The sequence below is a fragment of the Pogonomyrmex barbatus genome, unplaced genomic scaffold (genome assembly GCF_055798465.1).
Source record: "Pogonomyrmex barbatus isolate J1 unplaced genomic scaffold, ASM5579846v1 scaffold1, whole genome shotgun sequence".
NCBI classification, from domain to species: Eukaryota; Metazoa; Arthropoda; class Insecta; order Hymenoptera; family Formicidae; genus Pogonomyrmex; species Pogonomyrmex barbatus.
In genome coordinates, this window is record NW_028297098.1 from 8,222,956 (window position 1) to 8,244,053 (window position 21,098).

General features: G+C 31.3%; 1 protein-coding gene across 4 annotated transcripts in view; it reads left to right on the forward strand.

The window, feature by feature from the left end:
- Positions 1 to 21,098, forward strand: part of LOC105431931 (spondin-1) — a 186,299-nt gene that overhangs the window by 147,416 nt on the left and 17,785 nt on the right. For all 4 annotated transcript variants that reach the window (XM_089082226.1, XM_011646447.2, XM_089082230.1 and 1 more), the window contains exon 5: positions 11,293 to 11,465. In XM_089082226.1, coding sequence (XP_088938352.1) covers positions 11,293 to 11,465 — 173 coding nt within the window. The remainder of the gene's footprint in view (positions 1 to 11,292; positions 11,466 to 21,098) is intronic.

Sequence of the window (21,098 nt, forward strand, 5' to 3'; positions counted from 1 at the left end):
TAAGAGACTAGACTGGCAGCGAGCGAAACATTGTTTCTCGAGGCGCGCGGTAGCATCGGTAATTAATAATTTACATAATACATATTTACGGTGGCGTTGCGTTGTAAGTCCGACAACCTACCCGCAAGTCCGCGAGCGACGACGATGGCGGCTACGGCGACGGCGTGGAAAGTTTACAGAATTAATTTACACCGGGCCGCTCACGAACAACAGTTACCACGGGTATTTCACCCCGGCGAGCCGCGCCACGTCGCGTCGCCCATACTATATGCAACGGGTGTCCCGTGCTGTTCTTCCCTGCCATGAATGAATGACGAGGTGATCCTCGACACGACGCACATACGGTAGACGCGAAGAGAGGAGAAACGAGGATGAGAGTGCATCTGCGTGATGCGCTTCGTCCGTAAAGTTACAATGCCATTCTGTAAGTACTGGTACTTGAAAAGCCGACGACTGCCATTACCCGACAACAGGCATTATGTCCCAGATGCAGCAGCGTGGATACCTCTAGCCGCTCTCTCGCGATCGACGGACCCGAAAGTGAGAAAGCGTATCTACGCGCGTCTCTCAACTGGATGTTTATGAGCGAAATTACAACATTACGACGACGCGGCAGCTCAAAATTAAAGCTGTTTAGTGATGGATCATCTCCCCCCCCTCTCTCTCTCTCTCTCTCTCTCTCTCTCTCTCTCTCGCTCTCTGTATCTCTTCACGTCGAAAAGAGCGACGTGGCGCACTCGAAATGCGCTTAATGCATTCGCAGCTTAGTTCCTTGTGACAATAATGCTCCGCAACGATAGTTGAAAAATTTAATATTGAATGACGATCGTCAATCCTTATCATCAATCTTAATTATCCGTCTGATATAACAAATCTATAATCAAGTAAGTAACGAAGGATATTTCTGTTTTCTTCCGTCCGAATTCATTTTGAATCGTCCGATTTACGCGGAAATCCATTCTTGCCGAGTTTGAAAACCGATTAGCCGACGTTCCAATTCGTAGGGAAATTACCGGAAAAGACCAATTAATCGTATAACTAAGAGGAGACTAATGAGTGCGCATTACCAGGTAGATCGTCCGACAAACGTCAAGCGATTTAACGCAAGTCACATGAACGTGCACGCGAGTAGTTTAAACTTACAAACCGAGTCCTCGCACAACCACCAATTGGACGCGGGACGACAAGCAGGCAACTCTATTTGGCCTCGCATGAAGACTCATCCAGAACTACTCGCTATTTTCACATGCGATGTAGCAGCATTGCCGTAACAAACATTAAACAGCTCGCGTAACAAGGAACTTAAACGGAAGGTTTTATCTTAAATAACGTCAACAGGGTGGGATAGAAATTGGATTCACTGAAATGTAATTTCGACTATTGTTAGAGATAAAATTAGAAACTTTAACACACACACACACACACACACACACGCGCGCGCGCGCGCGCGCGCACGCACGCAGCCTGTATAGAATGTTTTTATAACAATCGTTAGTTGATAACAAATTATGATGGTTTTTACGTTTGTTATAAAATATCCTATATAATTTCTTTTCTCTCTTTATTCTCTTATTTCCGCTTCTAGTTTTGTTCCATTTGCGTCTTTTTTATCTCTTTTTTCTTTTACTTTTCTTTCTTTCATTTCTTCATTTTACGCTCTTCTTCTTTCTTTCATTTTCTTTTTCCTATTTTTGATCTTAAAGAGCCCTTGACATCGTGGGTACCTAAATTACGATACCGCGGTGTACCGTACTAATGAAAATCGTCGCGAGCGTTTGCACGGACGAGTCAATGGGCGATGGGCATACCTAACGGAGTTGAGTGTTGCAGTTAACTTTATCAGAGCCGTTTTTTGGACAAACGGTCCCGTCAGTTTATTGGCTTGGCGCAAACACAAGCGCGCATCGCGATGTGTTTCGTCTACGTCAATTAAATCGGATGAGCCGTGTAACCGAACCGCGCTTTCAATAAACGACTGAATAGAACTTCTCGAGCTTTTTAATGCGAAAGCACCACCGAAGATGCTTCTAATTTCCTCGAAATTTCACGACGTATTTAAACTGCATCGAAAATCTGAAAAACACGTACGGCAAATATGCAAAAAATGATCAGATCAGAAAAAATCAGATTATCCTGGTGTCGAAAGTCGGAATGTCTCGGGATACTTTAATAACTATCCGGATTCATATCGCAATAGCTCGCAACATTGGAATAACTTCAGATTATACGTATACGTAATGTTTTATGCAGAGAAACGTCGGAAACGCGAAGAGAATTCGCATATTCTTCCGATATACGTAATAATAGTGATAAACGTCTCGCTTTGAAAATGCAAATGCGAGTGTTGAAAAGTTCGCGACATAAAAGATACAACATTACGACATTTTATCATAAACTACGAAGTCTGCGGAGGAAAACTTACACTTCTTTCTCATTATAATTAGTTACATTACTATTTTATATACGTGCGCTGCACATGCAAGTGCAAGCATAGAATATCAGTTAGTTTCGCAGGTTGTCAACATCTTGCAAAATGAATTAATGAATATTACTTCGGAGATTAACATCGGTCCGCGTTTTCAGCTCGCGTGATTCAGCGTAATTACATATTCCCAGTATGACTGTACGATGACGTGATGTCTAAACACGGTGCATAGAACTTTACGCAGTTACTCGGGATCTGAGACGAGCCGAGGAGACGAAGTCGTGGCTCACTCGGAGAGTTACAGCGCTGTTTGCGAAGTAATAACGCTGCTAACTCAAATCCTATTCTATGGCTACAAACGTTGCCTGACATACGCTCAAATTATCGGTACACGTTTCCAAGATGCAGGTGTATTTATAATACACCGAAATACATGTGCACAGACTCGATATAATTGCTAACACACACTTAACATGATAACGAGAGGCAATTAAATTCGGAGATGGCTCCGTCAGATTTCACTTCTTTCCTTTTCTGCTTTTCTTTTCTTTTTGCATAGACAGTTTTTTAAAAAGTTTAGAGATGTAGTAGATACGGATTATAATAATGTTCTTAAAAAATCTCTGAAGTAACGAAAGATTTTTATTAATATTTTATAACTATTAGACAAATGGAACATGTATGCATTAGTGAAAAAAAATATGTGAATCAAGCAAATAAATAATAGAAATAATTACAATAATTTGAATAAAGATGTAAATTTGTTGAAATGAAATCTCATTGAGCTGTAGACTTAATACACATAAATGGAATATATTTAGTCTAAACTATTTATCATAAATAGATTATCATAAATTCATTATTAATACAATTTTGTTATCTTAAAAATCTAAAACATCTAAAATATATCTTTAAAATATATATTTTAATGTGAGTTATTTTTTTGAACGTATATCTTTGAGAAATATAAAAATCAAAGATCACGTATGTAATTAATCTCGAAATGAATTGTTTATTTTTCCGCTTCGAGGAAGAGAAGCAAAAGGGATCGCGATATTCCGGGATGACCCGTCGGCGACGAGTAAAAACTGATCGCGCAAATTTATGCGACTTGTTCGAGTTTGTCGAGTAAATAACGGACACCGTTCGCCGCGTATTCAGTCCTACGCGATATATCGATCCTGTACGCGTGTCGTATGTACGTATGTGAGTATATAAGTGTGTGTAGATTAGATTTCGGGCAACATGGGGCGCTAATGAACGACGGGTGTCGTTTGCACGCGAGGGGGACCCCGGAGAAAATTTTCAAATTTGTGTTTACGCCCTCAGCCAGGACGGTTCCAACCCTTGTTGCACCGTCTGCTCTCGCTTCATCCATGACTCCCTCCATCCACGAGCCTGCGATATCCGACTCCGCGGCAAATGAACGCACAAATATATCCTACGTAAATAGCGATGAGATTTATCCCGTGGCACTGCCCTTCGCCATTCTCCCTACAATTCCTGCGCCCAGTTTATCTACCCCCGTTCATTCTATCGCTGCCACTCTCTCTTATTCGCAAATTTACTCTTTGTTTAATTTTACTAATTACTTACTTAGATTAGCTTTCTTCTCACGTCTCTTTCTTTTATATTTCACATATATATGTAATATTAAAATATTTTAATTATAAAATATTTTTTATAATCCAATTAGTCTGATAAGTATTTGTTCCTTTTATGTATTACTCGAAAAATTTTTTGTTTCGCCAACTTCCTTCTCTCTCGTCCTGCATCACATTACTCTTGTCAATCCGGCTATCCTCTTCTTTTCATTCTTGCTCTCCCATCCCCCTCCTCTGCACTTTCCGCACAGTCTCGAAATCACCTGCGCGCGAGTTAGTTTCCCAGAGTGCACTCTCTGTATATTCGACGATTCGAAATGCATGGACGTCGAGTTTTGTGGGAATCGCACGAGAGTGAGAGATGTAACTTTGGTTGTCGTTACGATTTCAATTCTACGCTTCGAACCACCACGAGAATCGTTCCCTGACTGCGGACGAGTCCGTGACGGAAGCGACATGCGGATACAAACGAGAATGAGTGCCGCGAGCAAAGTGAGTATAATGCGAACTGCAGCGAAGAGAGCATTACCAGAAATACACCGGGAGTCGGAATTTTCGCGTTGTACGCCGCAAAATCACGATACGTTTTGCATTTCGAAATATCGCATGAGTGATCTCTGATGAAACGCAGCGTATGATTACCGGAGATACAGAAGAGTATATGAAAAAGTAAATTAAATAGAAAAAAATAATTAAATATTCAGAACTAATGAGAAATCACTGTTTTTTTTTTTTCTTTAGATTATTATTTAGTATTTACTTTATAATAATTTTTAATTAAATTCAAACTTAATAAATTGTTGATGGATAATATGTAAGTATGAAAAATCGGAAGCTACAAAATAAAAACTAAAAACGCGTAAAATGCAACTGGAGACAAACGGAAGGAATGTTTTCCTTTTCTCTAAGTACCGCGTTTATTTAATATCTGGTAAAGAGCAAAAAAAAAACGTACGTTTACGCATCCTCGTGGATAGTTAATGGAAAATAAAATATACGTAATGCTCGCAGCGAGCTCTTTATCTTATACAGCGACATTTGATTTATGCGCGCGAGAAACGATGACATAAGCATTACATGATGCGAACGAACGTTTCTTTGCAGTTACAACGACAATTTGTTATAGCGTCACAGCGGCAACGCGCGTAATTTTATATAGTCGATGTACTAAGTTTATTAATACTTTGGATGATAACACCACGTGATATTAAAGACTAGTGAACGAATATTTTATGAGATATAAATACCCAGACGTGTGCGTATATATTAAAATCTGAGAAATATTACCGTTGTATATACTAATAAATGTTATTGTACAATTTCAAAATGTTTACATATATATATCAGAGCTTATGATATCTTTATTAAAATATTCTTGTTTGATAAAATGCTTTTAATTCTTCATCTCTTCTTGAAGTTATGCTATATGCGGTGTTTGCTATTGTCTATATAAAATTGTCTATATAATTATCTAAATGAAATGATTTTATCTTTAGATCTTAGATTTCTTTAGATTTTATTTTTAGATCTTATTTGATGATTAGAATATATATTATTATCATCTTTATCTTAAAATAAGTGTTATCTTTTGCAAGTTATCTAAGTTAACGTCGTAAGTTGATTACGCTGTTATGACCGACTTACGCTTCTGCGTATCATAAACTCTACTTTAATGTTAGACAATTAAAAAAAATTATGGAATTTTTTGTAAGTATGAATCCGATTAAGTTTCAGATTTAGCTCGTATCAAATATTTTTTAAGGAACATTGTTATTCAAAGAGCAATTGTACTGATGTATGTGATTAGAACAATATAAATCATTTATATCAAGAATTCCATTAATTATATTTCGCATACTCACTTATTATTATTATCACTACCTGATATATATACCAATAAATAGTAAAAGTTTTATAAAAATATTGTTTTCCTATTCTATCTCTTGTTTAACAACGATATTATCTTAAAATTATCTAGATAAATAATATATAATTTTATCTTTTATTTAGATAAATTTAAATTTAAATCTTTATCTTCATCTTGTTTAAAATAAGAATAAATAATTTATCTTATCTGTATCTAGATGATTTTAAGTTATCTAAACGTAACACTAGCTATATATATTTTTAACTTTCTGCAATGAGTCATTTAAAAGTAGCGATTAAAATACACTTTTTCAACCCAACCAGCCAAGAAAAGCGGTCAGTTCAGGATCGGAAAGCCCCATCAGAGACAGGAAGCAATGGTCGTCGACCGCGATATCGCGTCTCCTGAGAAAAAACGATGCGGAAAAACGGCGGGGCAGATATAAAGGTGACATAGGCGTGTTCAAAGCCACGCACTAATATGCAGCGAGTGGCTCGTGCAACCGTTACATCGAGCTCGATATTACCTCCGCGATGCAGTGTATGCCCAGGGTAATTTCCACGGTTACGCGGGTGGATTTGTTTTGGCTGGTAATGTCACCCCTCCGCGCGCTTTTGCTCCCCTATCCCTATGAGAGAGGTTTTCTCTCGTATCCGCCAGCCGTGATTTTTGTCCCCATCCCCGTTCAGATGCGGAAAGAAGGGAGACGCCGAGACAACGCGCTCGTAAAAAATGTATCCGCCGCGAATCGAACTCTCGTCACCGCTAACCTCCCGACGAAAAAGTTATTACGCAGACAAAACACAGGTGGACACTTTATTTGAGCGGTACTCCTCTTCTCCATTTGCACCATGGGGTGCTTTTTCAAAAATGCCATTTTCAAAAAAGTGGTACCAAAAGCATAAAACGAAATGGCATGAAATAGCAACAATTTGGAAAGAAAACAGTTTAAACGCGTTTATTATGTACGCCAGAAACGCTCCGTATTTCTGCTTATATGGAGTGATATAATCAATTTCACTCCGCGGCTAGAAATGAATTATTTCTAGTCGCACATGTATGAGTGTGTATGTTTTTCAGTTAGATTAAGTATTCTGGTAGGTTCCGCTCTATTAGTGCAATTTCTTTTATGCGAAGAAGAAAAAAGGAACAAATTATCGGTTTTTTTATACGACTTCGTTGCAAAAACAGATTTGTCATTCACGGAATTAGTTTGCTTTTTTAATGGAGCAACTTCGATAATATTATTTGTGCATTGTGCTGCTCGCGAATTCGAGCTATTTCTCTAAAAGATGGCAACTCACTGTGATTGCCTTTTCAATTAGATCTACAAATCCTCTTTAATTCAAATTGCAATTGCTGATTTCTCCGGGTCATAAAAGTTTTGACGATAGCATCAAACATCATGCAGATGCCAATCACTGCTAATTGCTGACATCGTTATCAAATACTGGAAAAGTCAACGGAAAAGCAAAAGTGTACAAAAGAGGTAGAACGCAAAATGGAATCTTTGTTTATAAATCGACAAATCTATCGTGTCATTGACTAGCAATTATCGATGTAATTAGTGTGGCCACTAAAATCATTATATAATTCCGCCGTTTAGAATTTCGAAATTCGAATCCTCGTGCTATAGATACGCGTAAGCGATATCTAAAATTTGCTAAAATACGAACAATCCAGTCGTTAAAAAGAACAGTGAGGTATAAATAACATTTTTTACATTTGGTGAAAATAAAAAGAACTTGCGAATGTATTTTATGTACATAGAGCACAGACGTACATGAAACGAAAAAAATGCAAATTTACGTCACGCCACAAAATAATTAACCCTTTGTTCCTCGGGTTGCCGGGCAACGAATTTTTATATTTGCGCCCTTATAACAGTCTACAATAGGAAGTCTTAATCGCGGGATTAATTTTATGCATTGTCGAAAAGGGAAAAATTCTCTCAATTTCAATTAATTTAATAGCACAATATAATACATTTTTCGTGAAGAGTACAATCTACACTTATATACTTAAGAAAATTAATTATCAAAGCTAGCATTGAAAATTATATTCTCTAATATTTTATTGAATCACAGAGATTGAACGAATGGACTGATCATTATTAAGTGATTCAATATAAACTGCACGCGAAGTGATGACGAGTGACACATTTTTTCCGTTATCCTTGTAATCAATAAAGATGTACGCTTCATATCGCGCTTAATAATTGGTAGCAATCTCGACGTTCGATATTCTCGAAGGGGGTGTACGTTATCGTCAATTAATTGGAGACCACGTCACGGGTTTCGAGGGGTTATTAATTGGACTATTATTAATTCAGCATGTACCTCACGAGTTCTCTCCCAAACTCAAAATGCAAGAGGTCGCAGATCGTAGCTATAGCGATTGGTGTATTTGATTATAGTTTATCAAAGTGAGGCACGTCTTCATTTATTTTGAACAATATTTATTCTATCTTATCCATAGTAATGTTTATTCTTATACAATGCTTCGCTATCTCCTTTTTTCATAAAAAAGTTTTATAATTAAATATTTTCTTAATAAAATAAATGGGAAAATAAATTAACGGGATAAATTTATTAAAATTATGTAATTTAAATGTTTTATTTTATTTTGATTCCAAAAATATAAAATTAGAAATAAAAATAAAATATTGAGACTGTTTTATATTAAATGTTACATTAATGTATTAACATAACATTTAATATTATATGAAGATATGAATAATAGAATTTTATTTCATGATATTTCAATCAAATTTCTATTACGTTAAATAATATTGTTGTACATTATATTTCCATTTAAGAAACAATTTTTACATATATAAGAATTATATTATTTTCATGAAATTTATCTTGTGGTATTTAAAAGATTAAAAAATGTCTTTATTACAAAAAATTTTTCGTATTGTTTGTTATTGTTTATTAGAACAACATACCAGGCTGAGTTGAGAAATAACATTTACGTAACGCGCTACCTAGTTTGCATCTATCTTATTGATTTAACTCTCCATCCGCATCCCGAATAGAATCAACGTTACGTCGTGGGAAATTTTACAAAATGATTACCAAAACGTGATTAGAAGTTATCGCACGACGCGCGACGTTTAATTAGACAATAATTAACGCTTACTCCAATTTCAAAGTCTTCGCAACATAAACAAACGGATGAAGCATTCAACAACACAATAATCTCTACAGTCAAATAGATATGAAAAACTTTTTATTCATCCGATTATGCTGTGTGAATACTAAACAAGTTATCAATATCTTAAGAAAGAAATACATTGGAAAATTACGTTAATAGTTTCTTTTTAAATTTTATAATTATTTCCGAATAAATAACATAATTATTTTTAATAATAATGTCACTTAATATAATTATATATTTTTTTAAATAAAATGTAGATTGATAGTTGAATATCAAACATCTAATAAACATATGTAAACTAATATCATTGTGGCAATATCAAATTCAGAAAATAAATTACTTAAAATAATCGAAATCCCACTGACATTTTTATCATAATAATGATAATAATGATGATTACATATTTTTTATATTCACATATTTTTATATTCACAAAATAAAAACTATATTCATCATTTTTTTTATCTACGGTTTCGGCTCCTACAACATTTATTAGACAAAAGGAAATCGATATAGCATTAATTTATCTGAGACGCGAGCACGACGATAAGCACCATTAAGAATAAATGTCTGATATTAGCCGGAACATGAATAAGAATGTCTCAAGATGCTCGTTAATTCCCTTTTATTAGCGTAGCTTCTTTTTATTACAGCTCATAGAAAATACATTAAAATTATGCACATGGAGCCATGCTTGTTTCTCCGATTTAAATAAGTTTTAAAATATTATTTTATTTCACGAAAATCTCAAAAATTCTAATCTTTGTGCAAAAATCTTCCAGAGTTAAATTTAATTTAGTTTTGATCAAAAGATTAATGTATTTCAGTTAAATACAAAATAGTTCCATTCTATTCGCACTCTTGCAAAATGCCGTTTTTTTACAACGAAGTAAGTGTAGGAGTTTGTCGTTCCGAAAATTCTGGTAAAAAAACAAAAACGAGTCAGACTAAAGGGTAAACAGAGAAAAACGGCAGAGTGTTGCTCGGCAAAGCACCATAAAGTCTCATTGGCTTTAATTCGGTCGTACCCCGCTGGCCACTGGGGGTGATTAATCGTAACGTTACTGCAACACGAAAGCACCTTACCACCAATCATTCCCTACAATATTTTAGAAAGTCGACAATGTTGCTTAATGCATTTTCGCCTAATTGGCCATATTTGTTTTATCAAAAGAAAAAAAATGTACGGATAAATATCTTATAAAATATGCATTTTTAATTTAGAAAATAAAAAGAACAGGTAACAGCTTTTAAAAAAAAAAAAACTTTAAATTATAAATATATACGTGTATTAAAAAGTTCTTGTCAATCGAAAAAGATTCTTAGTTTAATTCTACACGACTACTATAAATACCTGTATTCTGATTTATTAAAATTCATCATAAAGGAAAAAAGGGGCTTTCGGTCTGTAACGATAAAAAATTCAGTTACTTTAAAAGGAAAGGAAGAAGGTCGGTCAATGTTTAATCTTTAAATAGAACAGGATGTACATTCTTATGCCTCCCGTTGTATCCCTTATTAAATCTTGGAAGTTCTTAAGATCAATCTTTAATGTTTTATTTCGTCCCCGTCAAATTACTGGGAAGGAATAGATAGACTGAAGCATTTTCTTATATCAAAATTACAGTGTTTCTTGATATTAGTACAGAACAAAGAATTGCAATATTTATCTGTGAAAGCTGCACTTAATTAGATCAATTCCATTTTCAATATATCTATGCTTGAGAGTGAGAAAAAAACATGTGAAAGAGTAAAATAATTCTCATTACATCATTTGTAAAATCGGAAAAGCTTCGATCCTCATATATATATATGATAATTGATGTTTAAAAGTGAAGAGTGTATTATTTTCATATTATAATCCACATACTATACGCGTACAAATCAGATGAAAGAAAATGTCACATTTATGAATTTTTAAAGAATATATTTATTTTCCTTTATAAATATAGATGCTTTACTGTGCAAAAAATCGGCATGTGTGTGTGTGTGTGTATATATATATATATATATGTGTGTATATATATATATATATATATATATATATATATAATATATACATATGTATTATATATATTATATATATTACATATTATAACATACATATTATATATGTGGGTGTGGATTATATGTGTATTTTAATATACATATAATTTATATATACACATATAATTTTTTTTTATTTAATCGGATGTTGGGCTGATTGAAAGCGTTTTCGTTGTTGCTGTTTTTAGCTGCGCGAGTACACCCTGACCGAATCGTATCACGAAGACGACGTCGAAGTGGAATTCGTCAGCAATGACAATCTGCAAGCGAACAGCGAGATTCCCAGAGGAATCGATCCGAACAGGGACCTAAACGAGGCCATAGCAGAGGAACGAAGGGAAATGGACACCCAGAGATACAGGTACATTTCGCTACTTTCACGGCCAGTCTTTTTCATCTTTCCTCTTCTCCAATAAACTTTTTACTTCGATTTTTTGTGAATTATCGGCAGTAGAAAGTCGCGCTTTTTATCACGTTTTTTGGCAAGTAGACTTCAAAATCGAAGAACTACTATTTTTCCACTTCCTTTAACGTGCTTGCATTTTGGATCCCGTTATTGGATTTGTTCGAATTCGGATAGATCAGTTGAATTAGTCGAGAAGTTTTAGAAAAGAAATTAGATAAAAATTTAATTTTCTTTATTGAAAGATAGAATATTTTCGACTCGCATGTATTAATAAATAATCCACATAATACAATTTATATTTTACGATCTAGATAAATAGAATAAATAGAACAAAGTAAATAAAAGAGAGAAAGAATAGTCATTAGATAAATAATTCTTAATACTTTTAATGCGCCTTTATTAATCCGATAGATAGCCTCATTATAATCTGACAATATAAATCCTTTTCACGATTTGATATTTTTAATATTACTTTTTTTTTGTATTTCCTTAAAATATTTCCGATTGAGAAGGAGTAGAAGAAAAAGCAATATCTTATAAATATGCAGTTCTTCTCCGGATCTGTATGAAAGTGAATGAGATTCGAAGTTAGATAAGTCGACTCGTTAAGTCTATCTATCTATACACACTATATATATATATATATATATATATATATATATATATATATTCTCATTTTAAGTTTTAATTCTTTGGGCGTTTTAAGTTTTAATTCTTTTAATTTTCTTCGTCATTCGAAGGCAAAACTCGGTTAAGTTTGAGAATACGGAATAGATAGTAAATGAATGAAATATGTTTTCAGTAGATAAAAGAACCGTGTAACATATACATATATATATTCAATGGACGCACCTGCGTCAAGTATGTTTCATCCTGGAGAAATTACGATCGCCTGACAACGCCCGCCATTAAATCGGCATCAAATTTTGGAAATGGCGTCATTCACTGTCTGAAAGCTATCTTCATGTACTACGACCTTGCTTTCTTTTTCAAACGAAAAAGAAAAAAGCACATGCGCAAAAAATCATAAAATTTCATGATAGATTAATACAAAACATTGAATTAATTTTCTTGAAACAGAACGAGCGATAATATTTAAAACAAATGAAACATTGCTATTAGATAGTTATTAAAGATAAGTTCGCACATATATATAAAACATATTTCAGGAAAAAGTTTATACTGTAGAAAATGATACTAATATCAGTTATTATAGTATCGAGATTATATTGAAACTTTTTAATTATAAAAAAAAACTAATTTTCAATAGTCGAATTGTAATCTAAAAATTAACATACAAAAGACACTCGAAGCAAATTAATAATAGTAATGTTACAACAGAAGTATGTTAAATGACAAAAAGCAATTTTTTTTAAAAATTGCAATAAATTTTGGAAAATTCTATCTTAAATCGTCAGTGCAATCACACTTAGCAATTCGCTTGTGACATGTGTTGACAGAGACTTTTTTCTTTGCAATGACCAATACTATCGCCTACCAAAGTATTGACCTTTCCTCCCGGAACGCTCTTACATTCCTTTCACTTTATGAAAGGCTCAAAGACGAGCCAGCCGTCCAGCCTTTCGCCACTCTCTTTTATGATACAAACTCGGATCGTTCTTCTGTGCCTTCTAGGAGCGCCCCCTTCACGCCCTTACGAGATTTCTCGTTCGTCCCTCTAATATGCACCTTCTCGCTCTATTTCTCTCTTTAACTTTTACGACGAAGAACTGAAGCGGAGGATTGCATGAAGATCGCAAATCTTTTTTTCGCGTCGTCCTTACTCATCACTCGGAAAAATCGCTAGATTTACCCCATGACATTTGACAATTCCATGTGACATTTGCGCGATAATAGAACAAAAATGCTCTGATACAGCCTTAGAAGAAAATTCATCTATGGAAATACGACTTTATATTTTATCCATATCGTTCCGACATCTCTTTAATTAATTCTAATAAAATTGCTTACTTTTTATTCCTAATATATACACGGCGAGATACAAACTGTGAATTACTGCTAACACCGTTCACCTGAATTGTATGGGAATAAAAATTTAAACAGAATTTATGGGGACGTTTTAAGATCACTTTTCTACGATGTAGAAATAAAATGTTTGTATTTTCAGATCCGAAATAAAATCTCTTATTCAAGAAAACTAAAATAGTAAATGATCACAATAATGCCGCGTTTATTCATGATATAAAATTTGCATAGCTTGTTTCAATTTAAAAATATAATTTAGTAATAACTATTCATCAAGAGACATGATAGTAGTTTTACAAATTGATATAATATAAAATGACATATAATGTAAAATGATGTAAAAATAAAAATGGATGAATAGAGAAATAAGTAAGTAAATTATTTAATAAACATATTATTTTCATAAACCCGGAAAATCCACTGCCACTGTCTTAGATTTGTATTACTCTTGTTATGCAATTATGTAACATATATACACAAATACCATAGCATATTAAATTTTACTGACTGTTACAAATTGGCATCAGTTAGATTAAATTTTTCGTATAAAAGATCTTTTGTATATAGTGTAATATCTTTTATTATACAACTTGGCATTTTTTTTGTAAAGATACAATTTTACCAAAATACGGACTAATAGTAATTTTCCTTTTCTCTATAAAATTTTAAAATACTAACAAAAATTTAAAAGAAAATTGCTTTGTAAGGTAGATTTAATTCTGTAAAAATAATTATGTTTATTAATAACTTTTCGTGATATTATTTTTGTAAACTGATGTATAAAACGTATGAAATTTAATAAACTGATGTATAAAACATATGAAATTTACGCTTAAAAAATACAGTGTTAAAAGAAAGAAAGGTTAATTGATGATCACAAAATGTATATTGTATGCGACGAAAAGTAATATCCTCTTTCAGGTTTTGTTTATTGAACGGAAAAGCCAACTAAAGTCACCCTCGAGCCACAAATGCAATTTATCATGAAACGCACCTAGTCAGATTGGATACGATGTTACCGACACACACATTGAATATATTAAAATTACTGTTTCAGAAAAGATAATAAAAGATGCCAAGTACATGCACTTTTGGGCGTTTCAAGTTTTTGTATATCAATTTGATTTTAAAATCACTTTATACAATTTAGAATTTGAAATGCAATCTACAACAGACTAATATGATTATGTGATACACATAATAACTGTAAATACAATAATTGTATTAAATTTTATTGGCAACTATGAATTTGACGTTAGTATTAGATAGATTTCTAATATTAAATCTTTCATACAAAAGATCTTTTACAATTCAATCTTCTTTAAGATCTTTTTTATACAACAGATATCTTGCAGTATCTTTTACTGGATTTACTTTTTTAAAAACTAATTTTAATTAAACGTTCACAATTACGCAGCAAATTTTTAATTCTATATTTGATTAGAAAAGAAAATTTTAAATAAACTTAATTAAACTATTTATGGCATAATTAATCGATTATAAAGAATCGAATATAAAGGTTCTTATGGAAATGGGATTCTGATCAAATTAATTAAAATTTTGATGATATAGGTTTTGACTCAGTAATCAAAAGTCTTAATAGTCACCAAACTAAATAATCAAAAGTTTTGGAGTTATGGCGACTCAAATATTCAAAACTAACTTCCATTGTCAGACGATATAAAGTAGGCACTTGAGATTTAAGATATTTCATCACTTTATTTACACTTTTATTTATATACTCACACAAATACAAACGATATGTCGGTGATTTCGGTTTGTCACAGTTTGACGGGAGGATTCAAGTGTTCATCAGATGTCAAATTTGATAGTCGAAAGAATTGGATAATAATCGTATATAAATATTGAACGTATAAATTTATTCTAAATAGAATATGTTGACTATTACAATAGTTTTTGTTCCAACTCTCGCAGCGAGTCGTCGTTGTATGTGATTCGCGTAATAAATTATATTTGATATAATTTCCATTTCTTTGGAATGTTGATCTATTAAAAACTTCAGATATAACGCAATATCTAAAATTGGGATATAAAACATAAAGACATCTTATATGATTTTAGATATTGCGTTATCTGAATCAATTTGTAGAGACTCTGCGCAATCTTCATTGATTCTAATCGGCAGTTCTCTTTTTTCTTTGCATATACATTTTAAATTCTATAACATTTATTATTTATACAATTTAGTTTAATATTAAATATAATATAAATTAAATATGAAAGTACATAAATAAGATACAATGAAAATACGAAATATTTAGCAAAATACGTAATAAAATATGATATAATAATCATGTATCATAATACAATAATCAAATATTTTTTTATTTATTTTCTATTTTATTACTATATTATATGACATTCTGTATGAGACAATATACATATATCGTATAAGAAATCATACAACATATATGATAAAATATAGTAAAAAAATATATAATATAATTTAAAATATACAAATTTATATTTATATTTGTTTATATTTTAATTAAAATGTTTTTAAAAACAAATCAGAGAGAGAGAGAGAGAGAGAGAGAGAGAGAGAGAGAGAGAGAGAGAGAGAGCATTACTCGGTGGATTTAGATGTTAGGTCTAATAATCTTTTTTTATTGAATTTACCTACATCTATAAATTCGAAATGATCGCTTATATCGCAAACTACGTGCCGTTATTGTTAACGGATTTAAAACGTAGTAGCTCAAAGCTATAACTAAATTTATTTCCCTTAATATATATCGATAATTAAATGAAATCGATTACTTCCCTTCTCTCTTCACAGAAAATATTTTTAATAATGCGAAATTACATGAAAAAGATTAAAATATATATAATAACACAAAAATTATTTTTATACAAGGTATATAGTTGTCACTGCTGTATTAATAAACGACTATTAGTTACGCAATTTATCATTAACTTCAATATAGACTTGTAATTATAGATCGCTACAGATAATTATGCGCTTTAACTATGTATATGCTAGTATTACTTAAAAGAGTAAAATATATTAAACAAATTAATTGTTATTTTTATTTCGGCACTAAAATATAGTAACTAATTCGGTAAAATATTAATTTATTTAATATATTTTACTCTTTAAATAACGCTAGCACTGCCATATTAATATGAATTTTTATCATTAAATAGTAAGCAATAAACTCGACAGTGATATATTTTGAGAACAATTAATTCTAGAAACATTTTAGTGCTGAAACAAGAGCAGCAATTAATTTGTTTAGTATATTTTACTCTTATAGTTTTATTTATTTTGAATAATTTATAAAATTTTTCGATAACAATAAATTTGAAAGTGAGATATTTTGTAATTATTTGCTTTCCAAAGCAGTTTAATGTTAAGTTTCCATAATTTTTGTATTTTGTGACCATTTTGCTCTTATAAATTACATAGTAATGATTATTGTTATATTTCATTTAAGAAATTCCACAAACATTCTAAATTTGCGATATCTGTTTGCATAAATTTAGAATAAAAAATTCTAGCATATTAGTTTTTTAGTTTATAATTTATTTTTTTATTTTTATACATGTGCTAACGGAATGGAAAATCAATCAATCTCCAGTTTTTTACTTTAATTTCCCACAAATGGATAGAAGCAATAAATTCGGAACTAGGACAATGGATTAATATTAAATTAACACTTAATATAGATATATAGATCCAAATTCTTTTTTTGATGGTAGGGATTCCAGCTTCCAGTAGAAGTTTTAATAGGAGTGATTTCGACAATGACAATTATTGTTTTTCAAATCTTTACATACTGCAAATAATTTTCAATATTTTCACATTAATCCATTGTATATATTAATTCGTTGTCGAATTTAATCCATTTTTACTTTTAAATCAAAATAAAATTCGCACAATAATTAATTTATTCTTTCATTGCTAAAAACATTTTTCAAACATTAAATTTAACATTTAGATATGTATTTTAAATTATCAATATCATTATGATGCTTGGGTGCTCATTCAATTTATCTTGAATTTTTTTTGTACTTGCATATAATTAATTTTAAAATAACAACAAATAATAAATAAGATATTATTTGCGCGTGTACTTTATGTATTAAAATATTATTTTGAAATGAATTATGTTATGATATCAAAATTACTCTTAATGTTTTGATATAATAAGCTTCCTAGTACTTGAAAATGTCTCTTAAAAAGAAATCAGAAATTAAAGAAGAAAATAAAACTCTTTTATAATTACATATTTTATAAAGGAATTTATAAAAATAGATAATTAAATTTTATTTTATTCAATAATTGAAATATATATCTCTCTATAAACAATTGTTATTCACCATCCATATTCACTTTACTATTAAATCTTTTTATCATATAGGCTGCATTTCGATTCACGCAGCGTTTGTATCATTTATTTTTGTTTAACACTTGATAAACAAAGCTGAAATGATTCCATGAGCGTTCTGAGCGTAAATCGGAACGCTGCTAAAAGCAACATAAACTAATACGATACTACGATACTAGCAATAAAAGAATATTTAGAGAAAAGAAAATTTTTTTCTTACTAGGAAGTATTTAATTAATTCCGCGACTGAATTTAAAAAAAATATTATCAATCATTGTTAACTTAATTGTTGAAATCACTGCTTCCGAAAATTCAAAAAAATTTAGAATTAATTTTGTAAGGGAAGCTTCAAGTTTCAATAGTCCACCGAACTAAGTATCGTGAATGGAAAATTATTTCATAAAAAATCATGAGAAATAACTATTCATTAAAATGATCGTTTCAATTTTTCGCCAATATATACCATGCATTCACTAAATACCTGACGCAAGGTATAGTGATAAGATTCTATTAACGAAGCCAATATACAACCAATGGTTACAACAAAAACAGAAAAAAACAATATTCTTTTTTGCAATAGCTTTAACAAGTATTTATCATGTAATATAATTTATTGGTCAATTATTTGTAAAATATTTAATGCAAGCGAGAATTTAAAAAATTTTGCAATTATTTTCTCGAATACTCATTTCGAAAATTTAATACTCAAAACAAATAATTTCTAGTATTAAATTGGACATTAAATTGAATTTCTGTAAAAGTATGTTTGCGTTTTTAAAATATTGCAAGTCCAAATATCAAATTTTGCAAACAAGAAAACCTAGTCTAATAGTTAATTTAATACCAAATTTCTTTATTTAATAACTTGTTGTGCCAACAATAAATTATTACTAATTGTAAATGCAAAATTTTTAATTCAAACTTATCATGTAAATATTCTTTTTGGTATTAGAAATAAAAGATGCTACCTTTTAAAGTATCTTTGAAATAAAAATTTTTAAAGCAAATGATTATTAAATACGTTCATTTAAAAATTCTTGTGTATTTGATTTTATAATAAACCTAATTATTTTTAATTAGTTCCAATGTTTTATATATATATATATATATATATATATATATGTATATATATAAGTATATAGAAATGTCTTTTCTATCTTTTTTTCTAATATCTTGAAATTCATGATCAAATATTGATTAGTAACTATTTTATTTATAATTACATATATATAATTTTGATATAATATTTACAAATATTTTAATTTAATTTACAATTAATAAATATTTTTATAATTAACGTTAGCATTTTAGATCATTTCTTAATTTTGAAATTGTAAGGTGTAATAATTTCTCTATGTATTCTTAAATTTTAGTAATAAATCAAGCAAATAAAATTCAGTCATTAAAAATATGTTGATATATTTCTTTCTTAATTTGTTAAAATCATATTATTTTGATCCTCTTAAGATATAAAAATTTTAAACTAAAGAAATAAGTTGATACTGAACTAATTTTTGTAATATTACAAGTTGCAATACATAAATTTATTATTCTATTTATTGATATTTGTGATTTTCTATTGTATAATGTATTATATTTTAACATCGAAATTATTTGTCAAAAACGTACAGAAGCTTAGCGCGTCCTTCGTTGTTTATCATTCACGTATATTTAAATTATTATTTGCAACATGGCATATTTGATATGTTTTTACATTTGTACGATTCTAAATATTATTTATCTTTCTAGTCGAGCTGTTAAAGCATATAACAATGCAATAAAACAACCAAATCTTTTTTTACATTGCATCCAGAGGGACACATACGTTTGACATCTGATGGCTGATTACGATATTACTTTTCACGAATGTCCTGATTCACGACAATTTCTGCGATATGTACAGCGTGTCCGGCGGTTCGCCATAATATCCGGTCGGAGTTTGCAGTAATGCTAGATCGACGGAAACATCGACACCATACGACGGCGAGAAATGTACGAGAGAAGCTTGAAAATAACGTTATAACGCGCCGCTCCACGTTATATCGTCTCTTGCCTTTTATACTTGTTTTACTTTGCCGGAGCGGACGTACTGGGCGAGATTTTTTATGACCTCCAATTTCGATCAAGTTTTCCGACGAAATTGGGAAAATAGAGGGAACATTTTCTTGAAAGGCTGATCGAGCATCGTGTGAAATATTGCAAATGACGAAAAAATATTTGTATGTAGAAGAAATAACAACGAATGAAAAAATTTCGTTTCGAAAAGATCAAAAGAAAGGAGTAGTGGAAGAGATATTTATATTTGAGAATTTTATTTTTCTTATTTTCACTTACCTTCAAATTTTATATATATCAATATATCAATGTGTGTATATATATATATATATATATATATATATATATATACACACCTGCTGTCATATTTTTATTGCCGCATCCCTTATGTTGCATTACTGAAATTGAATTAATATGTTCACACTAATTCTTACTATTTGTCAAACAAATAATACCTCATATTTGATTCGATCATTCTTTCATATACATGCTATCGGTAAAAATCCCATTTGTGTTCCTTTCCTTCAATATCCCATTTCGACGTAATAAACTCAACCAGAATAAAATTCAAACTCACGTTCCAAAGAAAATGATGTAACATGACATTCTTTCGTATTTCTAACTACACAGAGTGTCTTCAAACTACTAGACATGTTTATTGAGGAAAACGTAGTTGCAATTTTCTTCGATCAAAGAATGTGAAGATATTTTTGATAATTTCAAGGCATCTCATATTTTTCAAGCTTTTCTCTATCGCTGCATAAGATCTCAAATTTATAACTGACTGCATTATAACTGACGTATTAACTGGTCGAGGCTGTACAAAAGGCCGCAAACGCCTCGGAGAACGATCAAATCGATGCACACAATCGGCAATTGATCGCGTGCACACCGCATAAAGATCGACCGCGTTTGCTTTATAGGCCTCTCGTATCCTTATCTGTCCAGTATCCGGCCAACCTGTCTGATTCTATCAAGATCGATAAAGCTTACGTTCGATGACACTCGAGATCGATTTGAGTAGCCCTTCCGCACTGGCTAGCCAATCTATTCGGAACGTTACCGCAGATTCGATTCGATTCGACGCTATCTGGCCATTCGGCAAGGAGCGATCGTCGTTTCTCGTAATTGCTATTGTGCCTTCGAGGTTGATGTCGTTGCTGTCCCACTTTAGGACGAAGACCCTCAGATCTTT